Source organism: Sciurus vulgaris, assembly GCF_902686455.1.
Source record: "Sciurus vulgaris genome assembly, chromosome: 1".
NCBI lineage: Eukaryota > Metazoa > Chordata > Mammalia > Rodentia > Sciuridae > Sciurus > Sciurus vulgaris.
This window is the reverse complement of record NC_136461.1, coordinates 62,406,815-62,433,037: the sequence shown is the minus strand read 5'-3', so window position 1 is coordinate 62,433,037 and position 26,223 is coordinate 62,406,815. Positions and strand designations below refer to the sequence as shown.

Sequence of the window (26,223 nt, the reverse complement as noted above, 5' to 3'; positions counted from 1 at the left end):
GCATAAATTTGGTTTATTTGTCACTTAAGGGGCAGAACTTTAGATTTTGAGTTAGGAGATGAAAATTCTAGTTCTTGTTTGACCACTGACCAGACAGCTCTGGACAAGTCCCTTGTTTTTCCTGAACCTCAGATTCCTCAAGGAAAAAAACAAATGAGTTAGGCCCTTACCCTTGCAGCTCTTCAATCTCAAGTCTCCATAAGATATCAATGAATTTTTCCAAACACCTTTGTATTTCCACTGAAGAAAACTGGTGTCATTTTATTACTCTTACTGAAATCCTACGTGCAGTATTGGCTATTGATAATTCTTTCGAAATGTCTACCTTATTTGGAAATCATGCATAATTGCAGCTCTCCAAGAATATCTTTGTTCTGATTATGTTGCTCACATGCAATTCTCCCACATGAGCTTTCACATTCCAAATAGTCTCCATTTATATAGTAATTTATACATTGTGTCACAACATTGCATGAGTGAGAGTAGGCATATATCGTGCCTGTTTTTGCGTAGAGGAATTATAGAATAATTAGGGAACTTAAATAAGGCAACATAACTAGTAAGAAATAAAATAGTCTCCAAAATAAATCCAGAGTGATGCTGTGCTTAAATAATGTGCTGCTAGGATATAAGAATTAATAATTCTTGCTGTTGGTGAAATTCAATTTAATTCTATTCAACAAAGTTTATTTAGAGAGAGTCCCTACTGGCTGCACTATAGAATCATTTGGTGGGACTCTGAAAAAAAGAATGCAAATACCCAAGATAAATACCATTAAATAAATTACGATTTATCACAATTTGTATGGGTTGGATTCAGGCATCATGTTTTTCAAAAAGTGGGCAGCCACAGTCAAGACTCACTGATGTAGCTACATCTGTGTCTCAGGTGCTAGATGAGTTTGTCCTGTGAAAGAGGACAATGCAAGAAGGTTCAGAGAGAAATGATTGGGTTGTAAGACTCTTAACCCAATCAGTGATTTAATCCCTACCCTTAACTGAGTGGTAACTGAAGTGATAGGGTGTGACTGGAGAAGGTGGGAATTGAGGCATGGCTTTGAGTATATATTTGTATCTGGTAAGTGGAATCTCTCTCTGCTTCCTGATGATGTGAGCTGCCACACTTTGCTACCATGATGTTCTGCTTCACCTGGATCCCTGAGCAACGGAGCTGGCCTTCATTCTTAGCTGGCCTAAGACCTCTAAAACCTCCTCTACAGTTGCTGGTCAGGTCATTTAGTCACAGCAGCAAAAAAGCTGACTAGAGCATCATGAGACCCCAATTAGTTCCCATGATAGCAATTGTTGTTTTAAAAAAAAAATTCCTCCCCATTTTCTGGCTTCCTATCTCCTCATGTGAGCTATTCTCTCCACACATACTCCCACCATGAAGTCATTCATCATGTTGTGATGCTGTGAGGAGAGTACTCACTATAACTGGCACTATACTGTCTGGGTTTTCAACCTCCAGAACTATGAGCTAAATAAACTTTTTTTCAATATAAAGTTCTCAGACTCATACATTTTGCAGTAGTAATAGAACACTGACTATTACACTGGGGAAATCAGTATTTATAACTGTTCTTTTGCAACATTGCCAATAACATGATTCCCACCTAACTCTAACTCATCTTCTTCTCTTCATGCTGTACATGCCAATAATGCCAAGCAGTTTGAAGTTCTTTCCAAAACTTTGGTTTTTCATCTTTCCTTGTATCCTTTCTCATGCTGTTCACTCTGTCTGAAATGACCTTCCTTCCTCTCCATCATCTGATTACCCCCTATTCATCTTACCTGACTCTCATGATGCTGTGTGATAACTATCACTGATCTTCCACATTATTTTAAATCAATCATTATTTTAAATCTGCTCATTACTGTTTTCCCCAGTAATCTGCTCAGTACTGTTTTCCCTAGAACATGAGCTCCTCCTTGAGGTCAAGAACGAATATTCTACTTCCATTTTGCACTCCTTGTCCTCTGAACAATTCCTTACACATTGTAGGCACTCAATAAATGCTTGATGAATGACTAAGAGAGAAAACTAACCGGTCAAAGTATAATAAAAGCCCATAGAGAAAAGGTGGGAAGGTGCGGGTTATAGAAAAGAATATTCATAAAATGGGTAAAGTCTGCCAGAGCTGAATAGTCTTCTCCCAGGTGGAGGACAATGAAGGATTTTCCAGTCAAAGGACACCATACTGGCAGGGCTACAGAGGTGTGAAAGTGAATGGAATGTTTGGGAAATGGCCATGAGGCATCTGTGCTGGGGCACAGGAGCCTTTGAAACAACTTGTGGTGGAAAAGAAGGCTACAGTGTGGCCTTGGGACTAGAAAGGGGACAGTAGGAAACTGTCAGTCAAAGGAATTTGAATTTTAGCCTTTAGGCAATGTAACATTATTGAGAACTTATAGTAGGATGGGAATTGCTAGAACAGCAGAAGTTAAGTGATGTGGGAAATAATGAACTGGAAAAGAAGGGGAGTTAGAAGTCTATCATAAGAGTCCAAAAATGGGATGATGAGGATCTGAACTGAGGTAGTAGGAAATGAAGAGTTTGAGAAAATTAAAAAAAAAAAAAAAAAAAAAAAAAAAAAAAAAAACTTAAAACTTGCGGGGAGGGAGATTAAAAATAAAGTTACTCAGTTCTGTGCAAGTAAAAGCAGTAAAGGGAAAGGATAAGATATTACTCCAAACTTGGGTAATTAGATATCACAGATAGTTCAGAAAGGGAAGTGTACTTATTTTTGGGGAACAAATTGGACTAATGAAGGAGAGGGCAAGTGATGAATTTATTTGCAGGCATTCTAAGTATAATTAGTCTTGCTTTTGATGTTATGATTTATATTTTGCTTAATCATTAATGCTTAGCTATACCAGTTATTACCTTATAATGCTAAAGTGGAGAACTTTGAATAGTTAATAGATGCTGGTGAACCACTAAGTGTAGAGTTAGCTACCTATTAAAATAGTAACCTCAATATGAAAGTCAGTTATACATGCCTGTCATGTACTTATAAGCTGTATTTGAAACATATCTCTACTGTTTAATTTATAATATTTCCCAAACACATATCTTATCTATTTCTCTAGAAGAAACTTGGAATAGTTATTTTTGGGGTTTATTGAAAATAAAAACATAAAACATTATCCCGCACTGAGACAATGACATTTTTCCAGTTAAAGCTGCTCTCATCTTCTCCCTCTCATGCTGAGTTTACACATTTTAATTGTTTTATAATTATAGGGAACGAAAGCAGCAGCAAACCCCAGGTTGTTTTGTCATGTTGTCTTCATCCAAAGACTGTAGAAATCTTGATTCTGAAAGAAAGAGAAAACAGATTCATGTCAACAGAAATATCTCAAAACCAAGGTCAAAGATGAGAGCTAAAATTCTGAAACTTTGAGAAGTCTTTGTCATATTTACATTCTCACTTCCTTATCTTGCCTGGGGATAACAAAGAGGAAAAAAAACCAAGAACAACTGATATATTTTCAAAATTCAGTATCATTGAAATTTGAATAACTTAGATAAGTATATCTGTCAGTGTAAAATAAATTTTCAGATTTATTGTACCATATTTGGCACCAAGTAGAAATGAAAAGAGAAACTGATGTCAGTTGGAATATTATTGCTGGAAATCTCACCTCCAAAATCTGCCACCACTGCATGCCCATCCTCATAGAGAAGAATGTTGTGACTGGGGGAAAAAAGCAGATTTTGAGTAAGTTTTATTACTTCTTAACTGATTTGACCCATAAGAAGAGAACATTAGTCATCATTTTTTCATCCCAGAAACTAAATGTGTCCCAAAAGGCTATCCTGAATTCTCTTAGTTTTGCTAATTCAAAAGAGATATTTATAAAATATGATCATGCTCTAACATTGAATGTATAAAGCAAAGCATTCCTACTTTAGATTAATCCTCTCTACTTGTCAAAAAACACATTAACTAAAGATGTTTTCAGCTCCTTTAGGCTAACACAATTGTGGCTATAGACAAAAGGTAAAAGTCATGACCAGTCTTCAGAGCTGGGGCAGGAGAAACAGCTCCTTGAAGACCCAGGCACAGGAATGGTTCGAGGCAGGGCCTGCAGCCAATATAAAAGGACTCCATCGAAAATGTCTCGGACAAAACATTCCAGATACTGTCTCAGGACAGTGAGTGTTTTGAAGGCCTGTGAAATAATGCCAGGTAAACCACATGATAAGATTTTGAGGGATAAAAGGTATAAAGGTCATCAGAATCTTCCTTCCAACCTAGAATTCAAGAAGATTAGGAAGAGTGTCACAATTAATCTTAAATGCTTTCACCACACGAAAATAGGTAACTGTGTAGTGAATGGATATGTTAATTAGCTTGACGGGTAATTATTTCACAATGTATACATGTGTCACAACATCGTTGTACACTATAAATATGTACAATTTTTGTTTTGCTTTGGTGTTTTTGATACTGGGGGATTAAACCCAAGGGCACTCTAACACTGAGCTATATCCCCAGCCCTGTTTTGTATTTTATTTAGAGACAGGTTCTCACAAGTTGCCTAGCACTTTGCTTTTGCTGAGTCTGGCTTCGAACTCAAGATCCTCCTGCTTCAGCCTCCTGAGCCACGGGATTATAGGCATGCACCCCCGCACTGGGCCAATTTTTGTTTGTCAATTATACCTCCATAAAGATGGGTGGGAGAAGTATCATTTTCAAGAAATAAATCAAAGCTAGGACTGGGCAAGGAGAGGTCATTACTCCCATATATTAGTGAATTGGATTGTGTAATATCTTATGAACAATCATATGATGATTAGTACTTATTGAATGTCTTTGATGCTTATTTTATATTTTGGCTCGTAAATCAGTTATTTCAGTATTAGGAGATCAGCACTAAATTTCCTGCAGTATGGAGGGGCCACACTACATTTATTTTATATAAATTGCATATTGTTCCTCTCTCCTTAATCTTTTTGCTTCATAACCAAAAATGGAAAATACCAATTTTTTTTCAGTCCTTGGTAAGTCTGGGATAATATTAAATCATTTATAAAATGCTTTCTGGCATTGACTTGAGTTTTACAAGAAAATTACTTCTGAACTTCTCTTATATTGTTAATGAAGTTTATCTTGGCATATAGTCTGAATCTGTTTTTCAACTGCTGAAAATTGAAATGGTGTGCAAAGACACTTGGAGTAGCACAGTGTATAAGTATTTAAGGATGTCAAAACAATGACCCTCAAGATGCTATCTTTAACCACAAATCGTATATTGGTAAGGGTAATGGGCATGAAATTGCCATCACCAAGAAACATAAAGTATCAGGAGCTCTCTGGAAGTCCAAATGCAAGAGGAAAGTGTATTTAAATGCCATGCCACAAGATTCCTTGAAGGATTTAAGGGAGCTTCAATACCATGATCCCTTGGCTAGCAAGGGATAATTGTCTTACATTTTACATATATTAAAATACACACTGAGCATAGATTCATCAATCATATTAAATTGTATATAGCACTCTATTATTTTGTTGTTAATTCCAAATAGTAACCTAGAACAGCAGTCACAAAACTTTCTCTTAGTGGCATAACTTCTTCCATAAAAACGTTTGTAAATGGAGCAGCTTTAGTTAAATATAGGAAAGGGATCACTGAAACTCTGCTTAACACTGTTCCCCATCCTTTTCTAATATAATGTCCATTGTGTAAAATGTAAGAAATTTTACGACATGTCTTAAAACCTAGAGAAGTCCCAAGTAAGTTGTACTTCTAGGGCATATTTTGCTTTTTGATTTCTTTAAACTTTTTCCAAAGTAAATAATATATGTTTGTAAGACTATGATAATGGCTAGCTAGAGTTGGGGTGAGATGTTTAGCAAAATTCTTTTTCTTTTATGAAAGAAATTTAAGTATATTTGGTCACTGGATTAGCCTGCTCATTATGATATGAGAAGCAGCGTATCTCAGAGTGCAGGGATTGTGTCTTGTTCATTGATGTATATCTCTAGCATTTTGATTACACTGCTTTCATACAGGAATATTCAACAAACATTTGTTCAACAGATAAATACATGAAAATCAACTGAAAACAGATCCTATTATTTCAGACAATAATCAGAGTTTGGAGTGGTAAAGACTGTATTATTGAATCATTAAGTACTTATTGAATGCCACTCATCAATATCTAAATAAATATTTAAAATTCATAGAACACTAACCTGGAAAAGACATTAGAGCTAACTTACTCTCTCTGTTTCTTGAGAAGGAGCCCAAAGCTCAGAGAATTTAAGTATATTAACACAATCTATGAAGGTAGTGACAATGTGGATCTAAAGTCCACCTCATCTTGATTAGCATCTCAGATGTTGGAACCGTTCCTGACCAATAGGAGGTGATGAGAAACCAATAGTAGGTGATCAATATATGCTTTGTAAACCATCTTTCTGTACTTTCCCCCCAAAGCCTGGTATTTACTTTCCTGATGTTATTATACTGCTCTGAGAGATGCACAGTAATACAAGGTATGGTTTTCTTCTTTCAGGACCTTAAAATCTGCTAGTGAAAACAAAAATGAATATTTTCACAGAAAATAGCATAGTTAAGGAATGGATAAGATTTGAAGTGGATTTTGAAGGACAGTCAGTTATTGAGTTTCTACATATGTGCTGAGAACTTGTTATGTGCCAGAGAATTTCTTACGTTCAGGGATATAGTGGTGAGTAGACAGGCAAAGACTGGACTTAGGCTGTAGTGAGAAGATGAGGCAGGGAAAGACAGAGGAGAAAAGAATTCCAGATTAGAGGAAGGTCTTGGCAAACGGGTAAGGGTTGGTAAAACGTGTATATAAGAGGAATTTTAAGAATGCATTTGTTAAATTGGAGAATATGTGCTATAAAATATTGGGAGTATATTTGAATCAAAGTGGTATTGTGTAATGCTTTAAAAGCAGAGGTACTGACATTCAAGAATAATTTTAAGCTCTAGTTAATGAAGGACTAAATAGAAAGGTAGAGTAAAAAATAGAAAAGATATTGAACCATTCTATCAAGACATTGGAAAAGTTTTTAGATCAGAGGACAGTTTAGATACAGATCATAAAAAAGAATCAAAACCCAATGGTCAGCTTCAAAATTTCTAGTCTGGGCTTTCTAACTACAAAGCAAAGATATATTTAATTAGAAAGAGTTGTCTTACCAGAAAGCCTGGGAACATTTATGAAAAGGAGAGCAGCTAACTTGGGAGGCTGCGGAACTTGACAAAAGTCATATGCTTGGCAAGATGAGACCTGCAAGTTAGTGGCTATAAAATTTATAATTTTGAAAGCACACTCAAGGTGAAATCTTAGTTTAACAAACAACAACAGACTGGAGAAAATAAGGGATGCAGTGACAATTTAGGAATAGTAGACACTGTAAGTTCATAGAGGTAAATGTGGTCAAACATCAAAAAGGATGCTGTAAGGATTACATCATAGAATGAGAACACATTTAGAAGTAGTAGAATAAAGTGAAATTTCCTATTTTCACTTCAAGATAGTCTTTTGGATTAGTCCTCCTTTTTTCTAACCATTCAGTAACAATAAAAACTAATTTTAAGAACTACCTCCAGGGGGCGATCCAAGATGGCGGACTAGAGGGTGACTGCATCTCTAGTCATTCCAGAACTCAGGATTCAAGAAGGGGAGGCATTGAGAGACTCGGACTAAAATAGAGCCACAGGGGTGGAGTCTCCCCCACCCAGTGAAGCTCGGCTTGGGCAGCAGGCCTGGATACTGGCGGCTTATTAGAGTAGGGCAGGGCAGCTAGAGTCTTCCCCAGGCAGCTCTGCGCACTCCGGCAGTGGGCTCCTCCCACAGGGCCAGATACTCCAGCTTCTCGGAGAAGGTCCCCCAGTGAGAGCCTTTCTGCACAGAACCAGCTCCAAGTCCCTGAGCCAGCGCAGCAAGCTCTGGCCTGCAGGTTGCTTCAGGGACCAGGACAGGGCAGCCAGGGACTTCCCCAAGCAGCTCAACTCCCTCCAGCGGGAAGCGCCTTTCTAGGTTAGCTTCTTGGAGCAGACCACCCAGTGAGAGCCTTTCTACACAGAGCCAGCCACAAGTCCCCAAGCCAGAGGAGACCGCCAATCCGCAAGCAGCCTCTGGGACCAGGGCAGGGCAGCCAGAGACCTCTCCAGGCGGCCCTGCCCCCTCCAGCCCCAGGCTTTTTCCAAGGGGCGATCCAAGATGGCGGAATAGAGGGTGACTGCATCTCCAGTCGCTCCAGAACCCAGGATTCAAGAAGGGGAGGCATTGAGAGACTCGGACTAAAATAGAGCCACAAGGTGAGTCTCCCCCACCCGGTGAAGCTCGGCCCAGGTGGCAGGCCCAGATTTGGGCAGCTTATTAGAGTAGGGCAGGGCAGCTAGAGTCTTCTCCAGGCAGCCCTGCGCGCTCTGGCGGTGGGCTCCTCCCACAGGGCCAGCTTCTCGGAGCAGGCCCCCCAGTGAGAGCCTTTCCATACAGAGCCAGCTCCAAGCTCTGGAACCAGTAGTGGGCTAGGGGCAGCTTTCTTCGGAAGCACTGCATTATCACGTTACTCCAAGACTTCAGGCTACTGAAGGCTGGGAGGTGATACACTGGAAATCTACAGGGACACTATAAGCCAATAGAGGAAATCTGCAATATCACAGAGTCCCACTGACATCGGACCAATATGAGAAAACAAGGGAAGAAAATGTCCCAAACAAACCTAGATACTATATCAATAAAACCCAATGACAGCACAGCAGAAGAGATGTCAGAAAGGGAGTTCAGAATGTACATAATTAAAACAATCAGGGAAGCAAACGAGGAGATGAAAGAGCAAATGCAAGCATTGAAGAAAGAGATGAAAGGGCAAATGCAGGCATTAAATGATCGCACCAATCAACAGTTAAAAGAGCAAATACAGGAAGCAAGAGATCATTTCAATAAAGAGTTAGAGATACTGAAAAAAAAAACAAACAAACAGAAATCCTTGAAATGAAGGAAACAATAAACCAAGTTAAAAACTCCATAGAAAGCATATCCAGTAGGATAGAACACCTGGAAGACAGAACCTCAGATATTGAAGACAAAATATTTAATTTTGAAAACAAAGTTGACCAAACAGAGAAGTTGGTAAGATATCATGAACAGAATCTACAAGAATTATGGGATATCATGAAAAGGCCAAATTTAAGAATTATTGGGATTGAGAAAGGCTTAGAGAAACAAACCAAAGGAATGAACAATCTATTCAATGAAATAATATCAGAAAATATCCCAAATCTGAAGAATGAAATGGAAAACCAAGTGTAAGAGGCTTATTGGACTCCAAATATACAAAATTACAACAGACCCACACCAAGGCACATTATTGTGAAAATACATAACATACAAAATAAAGACAGAATTTTAAAGGCCACGAGAGAAAAGAATCAAATTACATTCAGGGGGAAACCAATACAGATATCAGCAGATTTTTCAATCCCGATACTAAAAGCTAGAGGGGCCTGGAACAACATTTACCAAGCCCTGAAAGAAAACGGATGCCAACCAAGAATCTTATACCCAGCAAAACTTGCTTTCAGATTTGACGATGAAATAAGATCCTTCCATGATAAACAAAAGCTAAAGGAATTTACAAAAAGAAAGCCGGCATTACGGAACATTCTCAGCAAAATATTCCATGAGGAAGAGATGAAAAACAGTGATGCAAATCAGCAACAGGAGGAACTAGCCTAAAGGAATAGCCAAATAAAGGAGAAACCAAATCATGTCAAAAAAACAAAAATGAGTCAAATGACTGGGAATACAAATCATATCACAATAATAACCCTGAATGTTAATGGCCTGAACTCATCAATCAAAAGACATAGACTGGCAGATTGGATTAAAAAGAAAAATCCAACAATATGCTGCCTGCAAGAGACTCATCTCATAGAAAGAGATACCCATAGACTAAAGGTGAAAGGATGGGAAAAAACATACCATGCACACAGACACAGCAAAAAAGCTGGAGTATCCATCCTCATTTCAGATAATGTGGACTTCAAGCCAAAACTAGTCAGAAGGGATAAAGAAGGACATTACATACTGCTTAAGGGAAGCATAAATCAGCAAGACATAACAATCATAAACATCTATGCCCTGATCATTGGCTCATCCATGTACGTCAAACAAATCCTTCTCAATTCCAGAAATCAAATAGACCACAACACAATAATACTAGGCGATTTTAACACACCTCTCTCACCACTGGATAGATCTTCCAAACAAAAATTGAATAAAGAAACCATAGATCTCAATAACACAATCAACAATTTAGACTTAATCGACTTATATAGAATATACCATCCAACAAAGAATGAATACGCTTTCTTCCCAGCAGCACATGGATCCTTCTCTAAAATAGACCATGTTTTATGCCACAAAGCTACTGTTAGCAAATACAAGAAGATAGAGATACTACCTTGTACTCTATCAGATCATAATGGATTGAAATTAGAAATGAATGACAGAATAAAAAACAGAAACTTCTCCAATACCTGGAGATTAAATAATACACTATTATATGATGAATGGATAACAGAAGACATCAGGAGGGAAATAAAAAATTCTTAGAAGTATAGGAGAACAAAGACACAGCATATCAAAATCTCTGGGACAACATGAAAGCAGTACTTAGAGGAAGATTTATTTCATGGGGCGCATTCAACAAAAGAAGCAGAAATCAACAAATAAACGACTGAACACTACAGCTCAAAGCCCTAGAAAAAGAAGAGCAGACCAACACCAAAAGTAGTAGAAGACAGGAAATAGTTAAAATCAGAGCCGAAATCAACAAAATTGAAACAGAAGAAACAATCGGAAAAATTAACAAGATAAATAGTTGGTTCTTTGAAAAAATAAACAAAATTGATAAACGCTTAGCCACATTAACAAAGAGAAAGAAGGAGAAAACTCAAATTACTAAAATTTGGAATGAACAAGGAAATATCACAACAGACACAAGTGAAATACAAAACATAATTAGAAGCTATTTTGAAAATCTATACTCCAACAAAACAGAAAACCTCGAAGACATCAACAAGTTTCTAGAGACATATGAATTACCTAAACTGAATGAGGAGGACATACACAAATAAATCAATTTCAAGCAATGAAATAGAAGAGGTCATTAAAGCCTACCAACAAAGAAAAGTTCGGGACCAGATGGGTTCTCAGCCGAGTTCTACAAAACCTTTAAAGAAGAGCTCAACCAATACTTCTCAAAGTATTCCATAAAATAGAAGAGGAGGGAACCCTCCCAAACTCATTCTATGAAGCCAATATCACCCTGATACCTAAACCAGACAGAGACACATCGAGGAAAGAAAATTTCAGACCAATATCCTTAATGAACATCGACGCAAAAATTCTCAACAAAATTTTAGCAAATCGCATACAAAAACATATTAAAAAGATAGTGCACCATGATCAAGTTGGTTTCATCCCAGGGATGCAAGGTTGGTTCAACATCAGGAAATCAATAAACGTAATTCACCACATTAATAGACTTAAAGTCAAGAATCACATGATTATTTCAATAGATGCAGAAAAAGCATTTGATAAAATACAGCACCCCTTCATGCTCAAAACACTAGAAAAAATAGGGATAGTGGGAACATTCCTTAACATTGTAAAGGCCATTTATGCTAAGCCCATGGCTAATAGCATTCTAAATGGTGAAAAACTGAAAGCATTCCCCCTAAAAACTGGAACAAGGCAGGGATGCCCTCTTTCACCACTTCTATTCAACATTGTTCTTGAGACTCTAGCCAGAGCAATTAGACAAACCAAAGAAATTAAAGGGATACGAATTGGAAAAGAAGAACTCAAACTATCCCTGTTCGCATATGACATGATTATATATTTAGAGGAACCTGGAAATTCCACCAGAAAACTCTTAGAATTCATAAGTGAATTCAGTAAAGTAGCAGGTTATAAGATCAATGCTCAAAAATCCAATGCATTTTTATACATAAGTGATGAATCTTCAGAAAGAGAAATTAGGAAAACTACCCCATTCACAATAGCATTGAAAAAAATAAAATACTTGGGAATCAATCTCACAAAAGAGGTGAAAGGCCTATACAATGAGAACTACAGAACACTAAAGAAAGAAAGTAAAGAAAACCTTAGAAGATGGAAAGATCTCCCATGTTCTTAGATAGGCAGAATTAATATTGTCAAAATGGCCATACTACCAAAAGTGTTATACAGATTAAATGCAATTCCAATTAAAATCCCAATGATGTACCTTACAGAAATAGAGCAAGCAATTATGAAATTCATCTGGAAGAATAGGAAACCCAGAATAGCTAAAGCAATCCTCAGTAGAAAGAGCGAAGCAGGGGGTATTGCAATACCAGAAGTTCAACTCTATTACAAAGCAATAGTAACAAAAATGGCATGGTATTGGTATCAAAATAGAAAGGTAGATCAATGGTACAGAATAGAGTACATGGACACAAACCCAAATAAATACAATTTTCTCATACTAGACAAAGGTGCCAAAAATATGCAATGGAGAAAAGATAGCCTCTTCAACAAATGGTGCTGGGAAAACTGGAAAACCATATGCAACGGAGTGAAATTAAACCCCTATCTTTCACCCTGCACAAAACTCAACTCAAAATGAATCAAGGACCTCGGAATCAGACCAGAGACCGTGCATCTAATGGAAGAAAAAGTAGGTCCAAACCTTCAACTTGTTGGCTTAGGATCAGACTTCCTTAACAGGACTCAAATAGCACAAGAAATAAAAGCAAGAATCAACAACTGGGATAGATTCAAACTAAAAAGCTTTCTCTCAGCAAAGGAAACTACCAGTAATGTGAAGAGAGAGCCTACAGAGTGGGAGAATATCTTTGCCACTCATACTTCAGATAGAGCACTAATTTCCAGAATCTATAAAGAACTCAAAAAACTCTACACCAAGAATACAAATAACCCAATCAACAAATGGGCTAAGGAAATGAACAGATACTTCACAGAAGAAGATGTACAAGCAATCAACAGATATATGAAAAAATGTTCAACATCTCTAGTAATAAGAAAAATGCAAATCAAAACTACCCTAAGATTCCATCTCACCCCAATTAGAATGGTGATTATCAAGAACATAAGCAACAATAGGTGTTCATGAGAATGTGGGGAAAAGGTACACTCATACATTGCTGGTGGGGATGCAAATTAGTGCAGCCACTCTGGAAAGCAGTATGAAGATTCCTCAGCTTGGAATGGAACCACCATTTGACCCAGCTATCCCACTTCTTGGCCTATCCCCAAAGGACTTAAAGTCAGCATACTACAGAGATATAGCCACATCAATGTTCATAGCTGCTCAATTCACTATAGCCAGATTGTGGAACCAATCTAGATGCCCTTCAGTTGGTGAATGGATAAAGAAACTGTGGCATATATATACAATGGAATATTAACTCAGCCATGAAGAATGATAAAATTATGGCATTTGCAGGCAAATGGATGAAATTGGAGAATATCATGCTAAGTGAGATAAGCCAATCTCAAAAAACTAAAGACGAATGATCTTGCTGATAAGGGGATGAGGACATATAATGGGGGGTATGAGGGGTTAGCGTTAGGGTTAGGGTTAGGTTTAGGGTTAGGGATAAGGAGGGTGATAAGAATGGAGGTTGGAAGGACTGTATAGAGGCAAAAGAGGGGTGGGAGGGGTGGGGGGGAAGGGAGAAAAAAAGAATGAATCAAACAACATTGCCCTATGTAAATTTATGATTACACAAATGGTATGCCTTGACTCCATGTACAAATATAGAAACAATATGTATCCCATTTGTTTAAATAATAAAAAATAAAATAAAATAAAAAGTCCTTGAAAACCTGGTTTAAAAAAAAAAAAAAAGAACTGTCTCCAAGATTCATTCTTTCTTTTTTTTTTTTTTTTTTTTAGTTAGTGCAGAACCATACTTTGTGGTATGAAGCAACTGGAGAGGGACAGGCAGGGTTGAGGCTAACTGAACCTGTGCCAAACAGCTGTAATGATCAGACCTCCATGGATATCACATTCAGAATCAGTCTCTGAAATTGGAGAGGACATCTAAATGGTCAATGATATTAATTGACATCATGGTCAGAATACCCAGGGAAGGAGAGGAGTTCAGAGCTGAAGCCAACTAGGACGATAGAAGTGAAAATAGTTAGTGATGAGTTCAAGAGTTTATTACTGAAAATATATTATAAAATGAAAGGTTTGTGAAGTGACAACTGTGGGAATGAGAGGCAGTAACAGAGAGGGTGGCAATATAGAGAAAAGGGAGTAAGTATTGACTGGGGGATTCCTGTGGGCAGGCACTGGGCATTTCAACATTTTCCATTCTTCATATAGCCATTGTATGTGGATATGAACAGATGGATAAGTGAGGCTCGGGGAAGTTTAATCTGGTGGTCAGCATTGCAGTTGGTAAGGGGTCAAGCCAGCATTCATATTTCAGTATACGACTCTACCCATTTTAGGAGAAACTGACTCCCACATCAACCTGACCCTGAGGAGGAACTACAGTTAGCCTGAGGACTGCTAAAATTAGATGCATGGACAAAATTCCAGAAATTCTGACTGGTTGACGGAAGGCCTATTTGCTAGTGCCAAGAACACCCCTTTTCAGTGTCTGACTGTAAGGCAAGGAAGCTGATATCGACAAGCTAAATGGAAATAGACCTAATACATCTTCATTTTGCCAAGGCACTGCAAGCAAAGACTAAACTTCCTCCCTTCCAGAACCTAGTTTATGTGTCATAGTCTATACAAGGAATGTGTAGGTGAATGAAGCAAAGACACTGCAACAGGGAACTTGAGATCTGACCTGGGAAGTGGACCAGACACACAGAATGCCAGTGCCTAGGAGACTTGTTGGGATCTGAAGAGAGAAATAAAAGAAGGGTGATGGGAATTCTGAGACTTCTTTCCCCCAAAAGACCACCTATGAGGCTCGTTTTTCATCTGCTTTCATTATATAAGATTTGGAGGGAAGCAGTCTGTGTTACATCTGACACCACAGAGCACCCTCATGCACATGGTAACATGTGGTGGAAACAGTCCTGTGTGTCAGACCCTTTTGATTTGAATATGACAGATAGGCAAACCTGTTGGTATTTGATTGAGCTAGTCTTTCAGCCTAAGCCCTACTACCTGGGGACAAGAAACCTAGGAGAAGTTAAGTGGCAAGAGATAAGAAGAGACAAGTTCCATTGAAAGGAAGAAGGAAAATGGTGAAAACATACTGAAATATATATGAACATAAACACACAAGCTGTGCACATGCACACATGCAACACACTCCTAAACAGAAGTGTCTTTAAGGTGAATGTCATTAAGGCATCTCTTCACATAGCTGTAGGGAACATTCCTCAAGCTTATCTGACAGCAGTCACTGACACCATGGCCTAAGTAAGCCAAACAGTCTGAACAGAGAAACTGAGGTAATGGTAAAGACTCGCCATGGAATGAAGGTCTTTGCAGCTGTTGAGGCTGAGTTTGAACTGAGGGGAGGCCTCGTTCTGACACGCATCTCAGCAAGCTGTGATGTGAGCTCGCCTGCACTGCCTTGCCTCATGCTGTGTGCTGGAGCTTGCCATTCCCCCAGTCCTTTGTCTCAGACCAGTTGCTGGGCAGAATTGCTTAGGCATGCTTGGTTTGTTTACATTACCTGGACACTCGACATATAGTTCACCTATAGGCTGACTCTGCTATACTTTAACAAGCGTGTTAATCTGATTGGATAATGTGCCTATATATGTCCTGTGCAACTCCAAATAAAATTAGATCCATGCCTTCAGAGCTCGATCTCCAATGCCTGAGTAAGCGCGCTGGGTAAGGCTAGGTAGGGTAGGCATCGTTCGTCCTCACTCTCAGCAAACCCGTCTCTGAACATCTACACATAGCAGCTAGTTTGGTGAACACAGATGAGTCCTGTTTTCTTCTAGTAGTTCTTGATATTTCTGGATTTAACATTTCCATTTCATGTAAGTAAGGATGATTCCAAAAACCCACATTGTGCTCTACCTTATAATTCTGTTGGGTCACACAAGGTAGGCCCAGAAGCAAGTTCCTTAGCAGATGAGTATGCTTGGTCAGTCTTACCATCCAACAGCTGGGAGGGCATCAGGACTGCCTTCATGCTTGGTAGGAGATATGATATAGTAGAAGGAGCTCAGGAGGTGAATGAATCCCCACGTTCTACATCTTTTCACTTGTCCCTTATTCTCCTCGATTTCTTGCCACCAGAGAGTAGAACTTGGGCTGAAGTGTCAGCTCAGTTACAGGTACAGTTTACTTTCTGCTGCAAAGGTTAAGTTCTATGCGTGTTTTGGTGGGGGGCGGAGGGCGGTGGCAGGGGAGAGTGAGAGCTCAAGCAATCTGATTGGGAGTAAAATGTAAATTAAAATGAAGAAAGATCATCATACGTGATCTAGAATTTAATGTGGTTTTCACCTAAAGACCCCTAGAAAAGAATGCAGTGAAGTTAAGAATCAGTTCTGAAAAAATATTACTAACCAAGTACAAGAAATGGTTTTAAGAAATGGGAAGGACAAGAGATAGTTTGTAGAATAAGAACCTAGAGTCAGAGGATAATGTTCAAAACCTAGTTTTTATGGGCTATTACTACATCTGTGATTTTAGACAAATTATAATACTTTGACAACCAAAGACCTTTTTGTCTTCTCTTTAAACATTGTGAGAGGAATGAAGCAAGTTAAAAGGTAATAGATGGAATTTTATAAAATCTCAACTGCTAAGTAGGTATTGGCTATTATGAATACACATAAAACCTAGCTTATAGAGTATTTGTGTAATTTAGATAAAAATGCACTTTGCAAACTATAAAACCACATATATGTTAAGTATTACATGATGAGTCTTGGAATAAAATTGACTTCCTGATTCAAAACCTATAATAGAAACTGATTGTACCATCGAATATTTCAACTCTCTCTCAGTCCTCAAGAGTCATCTTCTGCTTCCATTCCCATTGTCTAATTTTACAAAACTATTGCTGCTTTGATTGAATGACTGCATTTCACCTAAAGGAATCTTTGTTCCTCTGACTGAACTGATACCACAGTATTTGGATGTGGCTCTAGCTTTGTCTTTTATCATGAAGCAAATGATTTGAGTCAATTGTTTATGTAACAGAAGTATTTATCTCTTTGAAGTGTCTGTTCCTCACAGATTATTCCACAATAAAATTCTTTTAACCTTAACAATGCATGCTCTCAGCTGAATACAAAAATATAACTGAGGGCAAGATTTACTTCATCCAAATAAGCCATGCAAATAGAATCCATGCTCTGACCTTCAGTTCTTTTTCCCTCAGTAACACAGTTCACTTTCCAAAAAAGAATAAGCTGTTTGCAATGTAGTGTGTATGTGTGTGTTAAATGTTTTAAGTGTTTCCTCCAGTTTTCTTTTAACCAAAAGTAAATGGAAGCTAAATTCTGCTGGTTCCTTTCTTTAAAAGAAAATTTTCTCCCACCTCAGAACTGAATTAATTTAATGAAGTCATTATGTAAGGATCATGAGTCTTTTCATTTTAATTGCCTGTATTGAAAATTTACCTAAAGTGCTCAAATGATTCATAATCAGTTGGTTATGCACTGTAGTCCAATACTAATTGTCAGTATTAATCAGACTGGCCTGATGATTAGACCATTTTCCAATTTTGATTTTCTTCCAGAGCTGGACTGAAGTACATGGTGGCCTTAGAAGGATCAAGGTGACTTGCTACTCTCACTCCACTACCATTAGGAGTTTTTTAAGTCATTAAAAATGCATAAATATTAATTCTTTTTTTTTTTTTCCAAATTATAGAGCCATGTAATTGCCTGTGTCAGTTGCTACTAACAAACACTAGTTTAAGGGCACCATGGCCAACCTCTCAGTGTCCTTATTTGAGGAGATGACAGCCCCAGAAGTGTAAACCTAATAACACAACTGCAGTGTTACCCAGACTTGCTATAAGCCACTGTTTTCTGATGTATCCCTGAAGGTGATTAACTCACATGATTAAAGACACATGGCTATCGGCATGCCTGGAAGCATTCCAAGGGTTAAATCAGTGGAAGCAATTAGGCTTCATTTTCAATCTCATCACACTGTGAAAGTCATTAGTTTACAAACACATCTGCCTGACAAGCAATCATTCAGACCCGAAGCTGAGGAGTCCTGGATCTGTAGGCTGCTACTTTTGCCAGAGGAGCTGCGTGATGGCTCAGGACGCTCTTCCTAGTACAGACCTCTCAATGGGGAGTCCGCCTTGGTGACCTTCAGCATTGCAGTTACATTGTTCCCTCCTGAACCTTTGCCACTGCCAAACTCAATAGGATCTCTCAGTAGGGGACCTCCATATCCTGGACTGCTTCCAGTGTTTTTCAAATGTAATTCAGGGTGCTGGCTAGACATATGAAGTGTGTGCAATTCACATCTACTTACTTTGGAGTTTTATACTTTTTACTAAAAAAAAAAAAAATTTCAGAGTCATGGAGATCAGCTCTTGGTAGTCACAGGTATATTCCTATATGCTTTTTTTTTTTTTTTTTTGGTCTCTTTCTATCTCTAATTTTATTCATCTGTCTGTTATCTACCTATCTACCATCTATCAGCTGTCTATCTATATCTCTGCTTCTTACATGTTTAAGTGATAACTGTGGATCCCAAAGTCATTACCTTCATAAGGGGTAACCGCTGGGTGTCCTGAACCTCAAGATAATGGAGAGGCTTATTTGGGTTCAGGGACCTTATTGACAACTCCTTATTCATGAATGTTGTGTATGGACTGGGCCCTTAGCAGCTACTTGGTGCTCTCTCACAATGTGTGCTCTTTGTAGAAATCCAAACAATTATACGGTAAAGTCAGAAACCATATATATTCCGTCATAGTCTCTTCACCACATTCCAGAACCTCTTTGTATGTTCCTTGGGACTTGACATAGACTATTCCAGAACTCCCACCATGTCCAAAAGACTTTTTGTTGTTCTTTTGCAAGGTAAGTGAAGCCTCTAGAAGTCTATAGATTTTATCAGGACAACCCCTCCTTGTTAAAGCCCAAGAACCCAAGTCTAGGTTGTCCTATTAATTCTTTTAAAGATTTAAAAATTCTTTAAAAATTTAAGAAACAACTGTATTTTTAATTTTTTTTTTCATGATACCAAAATCTTACCCTAGTTTAGCTCCATACAGACTGGCTTGAGATATTTCATATCTACCTTTTGTTTTTTAAAAAAAGGTTTTGAAGGGGAAGAGCCTGGTTGCTAGAGCAATGCCCCAAAACTTATCCAGGAACAGCAATATACAGATTTAAGTATAATCTAGGCAAGAAAGAAGACGTTTACTAAATCCCCATATCATGAACTTCTAAACACTGAAAGCCTAATTTCAGTGAACTCTTGGAAACCATGGAAACAGAAAATTCCAATAAATGCAAAGGATTGTAGAGCCTTGACTTTTCCTAAAACAAACTTCAATCTGTCAGTAGAAGTATATTTGAAAGCTTACCTCTAAAGCTGCTGGATTTGTCCCATTGCCAGTGAGATTGAAGAGGTAGATTATAAGATTTGTATTGTGGTTAAACCCACTTATTGAGGGTAATGTGAAAAAACTCACACTCTTCACTTAATATTTGCTCAGCACATGAAAGGCAAGTGGAGGAGTGATAATGACTGAATAAATCTAAACACAAACACATACTATTGATTGTGTGATTCTATGAGTAAGCACCCTAGTGTCAACAACTTAGTATCATTTCCATTTCTATGTATGGTTACAGTTATTTCCAACCCATCTTCATAGGGTATAATCTTATCAAGAATTTTAAGTATGCAAATTACAAAATGGAATATTCTTCAATGCTGAAGTGACAATCAAGGTAATATTACAAAAGATGACAGCTGCACATTCATTATATATGATTCATTTTATTTTAATTTAAAGTGGAGAAAGGGAGGAGGAATATTGGAATGAACTATATCAAATGTACTATAATTTCTTCACAGGGTCTAACATTTTTCTAATGCATTGGGACCACAGATGAGCAGAGGCTTTTCTCTTTAGAAAGGTAGTTTTGCAACTTAGACTTAGGGGTCACCGGGGAAATTCCTGCCCCTGCCTCAGTACATAGTCAAAACTTTGAACAATAGAGAAGATGGCAAAAGATATGTGACATTCATATGTATGTAAAAGGAATAATTTACTAGTCTGATTGCTAAAACACAGTCACTGTACCAAAAGAATCAAAGAAATTTCCACATTTTGCTCTTTCAAAAACACTGAAATACAGCTTCCTAGCCATTTTTTTTTTGAATACTCAGTTTTGGAAATATTCAAGTTAATAATTGTCCCCATGCAAACCCTGCTCTTCATGTAAGCCCTGCAATGGACATTTACATGTGGGGTGAGAACTCAAGTGTCCCAAAAAAAGACAGGTGAGAAAATAAAGTCTATGTGACAGAAAATAGAAAGACTTGGACAAACAGGAGATAGAGCAAGCCATATGTTAGAGTTGCAAGGGATAATCAAGATTATTAAATGATCTCTTATTCTCTGAAGGAAAAAATTTGAAAAGCTTTGCTTTTTCCAAAGTCTCCTATCAGCTCTCTCAACTAATAATCATTCCTTTTTCTGCACCACATGCTGCATTTTCCCTGAACTTTGAGGAGCCAAGCATATCTGTTGTTCATCTTCAATCTGGAGACACAGATCCCACAAATGACAACTATAGGGTTTGCACCTGTCACAAGATTCTTCTTACCCACATTTGAGAAACTAGATCCAAGATTAATACAACAGCAACTTGCCAGTGACCTTCTGAGCACCTACTTACACTTAGGCATAAAAGTTGTATTCATACCCTCTGTGTTGGCACACTAAAACTAGACCTCAGACCACTAGACTTCACTAGAAAGTGAAGTGAAGAGGAAGGAGAAACAAGGCCAGGGACAGGGGAGAATAATAGAAGAAATGTTTGAAGAACAAGGTAGAGAAGGAAAATCTTGCATTTGGCATGTTAGACACCATTAAGATTTTGTGTACCTAGTGTCCTATGAAAAGACCTTGAAGTAGGTGTACATGAATGAGCAGAGGAGAGCTGAGTTTAAAAATAGCAGCTGGGAAGAGAGCTGGGCTTTATCAACAAATAAGGTTTTCTGTATTAAGTAAAGCAGTCTTGGACTTGGGCAACCAACTCCAAGAGAGCCAAGGAGGCGGCTCTATCTCTGACAAGCAGAGGCTTTTGTCCTGCTGAGCTTGACCTCTAAGGAGTGTCTCCTTCTAACCTCTCAGAAAGAGCCACAAATAACTATTTAAAAATGCCTGGCTTCAGGGGAATTTGTACATGGCTCTTTGGGAAGCAGGGATTAGTAGGTACTTCAGGAAAGAAAACTGCTTACCTACTGGACTAATCTGAACCTATGGCTTTTACTATGGTACCTTCACACCCCCATAGTGAACACAGGGAGACTAAATACCATGTCTCTGTAAAAGGACAGGTTAAGAATGTACTTAGTCTCACATGCTTTCCATCAAGGACACTTTGAAAATTCAAAAGAAATGAACAAATCTATTTTTTAGAAACTCACTGAACCACTCAGCATCTCTTCAATTGCTGAGAAGAGGAGCTGCTGATTTTTTTCCCCATACACCAGATAGTCTATCCCTGTGGGTGGAAGTATTAGTCACAGGAATGTAAGTTATCAACTGTGACAGTTTAGGGCTATTTTAGCTCTAACTTTTTGTCAATGCTATGTGCCTGTTCTTAGAATCCCCCTGGCGCCTTCTTGTTTCTCTCCTTCCCTTTGTTTAGTTGTCTCCTTCAAGTTAGAATTCACTTCCAAATTTTCCTCTAAATAAATATCCACATTTCTCAGGAACCTGCTCAATGAGTTCTTATCCTGTTTTTCATAGCACTTGTTGTTCCCAATAAGGTTATAAGCCAGCCTCCCTGTCCCCCACCAACCCAGGAACAAGAACCCTGAAACAGGGGAACTGTTGGTGACCAGTAAACACTTACAGAATTAACATTGCTTCTTTACAAGAGAAAAGAACAAGAAAGGGTGAGACAGCCGGTATTCTATACAGAGGTTATATTCAGCAGCAACTTTTCCTAAATAATGTAGAATTAAATTCTGTAGTCATTCAGACCAAATTGTGATTTCATATTTTCTGTAAACATCCTAATTTGTGGCTCAAAATCAACTCTCTGAAACTTAAAACCTCAATTTTTTTTCGTTTTAGATTTATTCCAGGCACGTTTTCTATATAATCAATACTGTTCCATATTTGAGTAATATTTGAGTAAATATTTGAGTAATATATATTTGACTTCAGCTACATATACTGTAGTTGGATATTGTGCAGACAGAGCTTTCCAATAAATTCATCTTTCCAGTAAAGATAAGAAAATGAGCTAGGTAAACACTCCCCACTCTACTCCTCTAATCGTCCACTATCATGCAGAAGTCAGGCCCCTCTGCCTGAAGCTTTGCACACATCATTTAATCCTTCCCTCTGCCCCTCCTGACCAACTAATACCCAGACATGCTTTAAGAAAAAGCTTAGCTCTGGGCCATACCAGTGACTCTCAGACTAAGGAATACAATATTATGTTTGGTTCTATATATTTGATACCCAATATATATCTTTAAATCATTTTCCTTACCTATACATGTATATATTTATAAATATATATAGATTTATCTATTTACCTATGCATGAAGAAATGAGATCATATATAAGATTATGAGAAAATATATATATTATATATTATATATACATATATTCCTATTTTTCCCAGGTAGATTAAAAAGTTACTAAATATACTTCACTTCCTAGGACTTGGCAAATTATAACAGATCAAGAAATTCAATGAGGTAGGTATAATTATACCACTTTATACATGGAGAAACTGAATCACAGAAAGGTATAGTAACTTCCTTAATGTAACACAGCAAGATACTTTGAATTCCTCGACTTATTTAGTCTTCACAATAGCTGTACTAATAGGTACTAATAGTTCACCTTGACAGTTGAAGAATTGAGGCTGAGAAATTTAAAATAATTTTCTTAAGGCCACATGTGGCAAAAGTGTTAGAATTATGATTGGAATCCATGTTTATTTGGCTTCCAAATTTATTTCCTTCACACGTGCTTTGATAGGGTCATGCAATGGCTTAATGAAGGTTAAATTAGGAAGTATGGCCTAAGTTTCTAATCTGTTGTATTAATTTGAGAATTTATTAGACATTGTTTTTAATGGAATAAAAGAGGATGTTAAAACAGCAAAGTTTGTAAGTTAAAGACATAAAATTAGTGCCTAAGGCTGGATCATGGAGAGGAGAAAGGAAAAGGGACCAAGTAAAGGGGAGAGATGGGAGAAACTTGGGAGGGGTTGAGAGGGCGAGGGTAGAAGGAATACTCGTGAGGAGACCCAGGGGATCTGAAGGAGGAGCTAAATTGAGGCATGAAAAGAGGAATTGCCTTAATAGTGTTTAGAAAATCTAATGAGAATGTGTTAATAGAAAATGTGATATGTGACTAAAGAGTTCATCCCTGTGCATCTTTCATGATACTTTCACGATATATGGCCAGGTTACTCAAGAATCTACCAAATGAAACAAAGCCTAAAGATTCCCAGTGATTTATTCAAGTTTTCCACCATTTACTGGGGGTTTGCATGAATGGTGGAAGTTTCAAGTTATTAGTCTTCTAAAGATGTCCACAGGTTATCCAGAGTGCTGTGGGTACTTTGTATTCTGTATTACTAAGTACTGCAGAACATTTCATATCAAAAGAATTTGGTGGGTTTTATTTTCCTTTTTTGTTTTTGGTTTGATCAAGTATAGCATTTCTACTTAACACCATGGCAACAAAAATAACAATCGGTAAAGATTACCCATACGCACTGTATGCCAGGAGACAAATGAAGACGTAAATTAGAGTGTCTGGCCTCCAGGAGACGATGAGTTGGAGAAGCTCTGAACCCAGGCACTTGAAGTTTAGAGAGTGCTTAAGGCATGTGGAGTGGGGATGGGACTGGGAATTGGAGGACTTAGGGTCAAATGTTAGCTCTGCCTTTTAGCTAACTGAGTTATTTGGGGAAAGAAATTCATTCATTGAGTTTCAAAAATTTTTTTAGCCCCATGAGTGTTTTTAAGTAAAGAATAAATGAAATAGTAAATAGAAAATTCATCTAGCATAAGCCTGACATAATGTTTTCTCAATAAAGAAATGAATAATGGAAATAAATGTCAGCAATGGAAAAGTAATGGCTTGTTTTCTCATAAGATAGAGAAAGGATGGTTAAGTTGACCCATAAATGAAATATATCAAGGAATGATAAAAAAAATGCATGTATGACAACACTCTATCACATGTAAAAAGGGATCTACACACAATTTTAAATAGTGAATGAAAGTACCTTAGGTATAAATCATTTTTAGGCATTAGGCCTTTTAGAAGGTGTGTTAACACTTTCTGGTTCCAAAGATTATAAATCATTATATATCTCAAAAGGGTTAATTTAGTCCCTTTTGATTTAAAAATCCCCTTCTTAGGAATAGGTTCTTAAGGAGAAAGGATTACACTGAAGGGGCAAAAAAAAAAAAAAAAAAAAAAAACAAAGCAATCCAAGACTCTTGCTCCTTTCCTGACTTTCATGTTATTCTTAGTTTTTTATATTTTGCCCAAAATGAGGCAGAGAAGTTCAGTGTGTTGAAAAAGAGTTTAGTGATCAACAGGGCCTTCCATGTAAGATGTAAGACCTGCACAGTGGGCCTACCAAGGCCAGCATGTGCTGCATTGTACGCCATAGCCTATGTTTTTACTCTTATTGGCTTTTCAAGTGAAATCAGTCCTCTTATCCTAAACAAGAGACCAATTCTCGTGAAGACTACCAGTTTCCTTAGTTTACAATCATCTTTCTATTTTAAACCCTATGGTTTTAATTCATTCTATAGTGTACCAACAAGGACAGCAAATTTAGAAGAACAAGGTTTAGACTTTGGTCAAGTTCTGTGATAAGGTCTTTTTTTAAAAAAAATATTTTAACTCAGATTCCTTATCTCTCAATATGTTATCTCAATTTCTCTTTTCTCTGAGATAATCTTGTCAGGTTATTATAAGGATTGGACAAGAAGTCTGTGTGAATTTGGATCTTTGCAAAGCCATATGTAAGTGTATCTATTCATTACTTACGTGTACTTCTTCACACACACCCCAGCTCTCACACCTGATTGCAAGCACAGTAAGAGCTTGAATCATCCTTTTTATGCTTTTAAATCTTTAGGGTTTAGGAAGTTGATGAAATTTCCATGATATTTTTTTCACACAGTGGTTGTTCAATAAATAGCATCTATGTTAACAATGTTGTGGGTATTTTCAAACATCAGGAAGAACCTTTAAATTTCATAGAAACACTTAAGAAAATTCAAGTAGTTGTTGTTCTATCTACAAGCAAATAGACATCTGTTGCTGACTATTGATAGAGGTAAGATATGTTCCAGATGAGAAAAAGAGCAAAACTAATTAAAATTCCTGACAGTACAGGTAAGAACAAACCACATTTTTTCTCTTTCAAGGTGGCATATAAATTTGAAGTCAAACGAATTACTTTCAAAGATTGATAAAAGACACATTCTCAACTTGAAAGCACTACCATGTGATAATGTTCTCTCTGACACTTATTACCACTCTTGCTAAAACTGGCATCTTTGGAACATTGCATCTTAATGCTGGTGTTGCCTTGTTATGACTTGAGAGGAGGCATTGCAGTTTGAATGTGGCTGCTGTGTGACATGATAAAGAATTCTGAAGACTGTGATGCTGTTCACAGTGTCCTTTTCTGATAAAGTAATAGTGTGGGAGATGTATGCTGGTTTTTGATAATTTTGAAAGCTTTGAGAAAGCTATGAGAGTTTGGCGAAGCATAACTGGCCAGAAAACCTCTTTGAAGTATTTCTCAAGCCCTGTACCTATCCTCAAAGGCAAAGTGAATATCAACGAAGATGCTTCATGCAAGCAACTCCCAGCACCTTCGCCTGGTATACTTTCTAGACTCTTACATTGTTTTATTCCTCCTTTTGTGGGGACAATTAGATGTACTAGATGGACATGTGACACCTAAAATGTTTATTTTCAAACACTTTTAAAATGTATAAATTTAAACAT

The 26,223-nt window shown here is 37.5% G+C and overlaps 1 protein-coding gene across 8 annotated transcripts in view; it reads right to left on the bottom strand.

Annotated features, from left to right (window-relative positions):
- TNNI3K (TNNI3 interacting kinase) overlaps positions 1-26,223 on the bottom strand; it is a 285,366-nt gene that overhangs the window by 91,419 nt on the left and 167,724 nt on the right. For all 8 annotated transcript variants that reach the window (XM_079128911.1, XM_079128916.1, XM_079128915.1 and 5 more), the window contains 2 exons: positions 3,649-3,701; positions 3,269-3,321 (listed from right to left, as the gene is read on the bottom strand). In XM_079128911.1, coding sequence (XP_078985037.1) covers positions 3,269-3,321; positions 3,649-3,701 — 106 coding nt within the window. The remainder of the gene's footprint in view (positions 1-3,268; positions 3,322-3,648; positions 3,702-26,223) is intronic.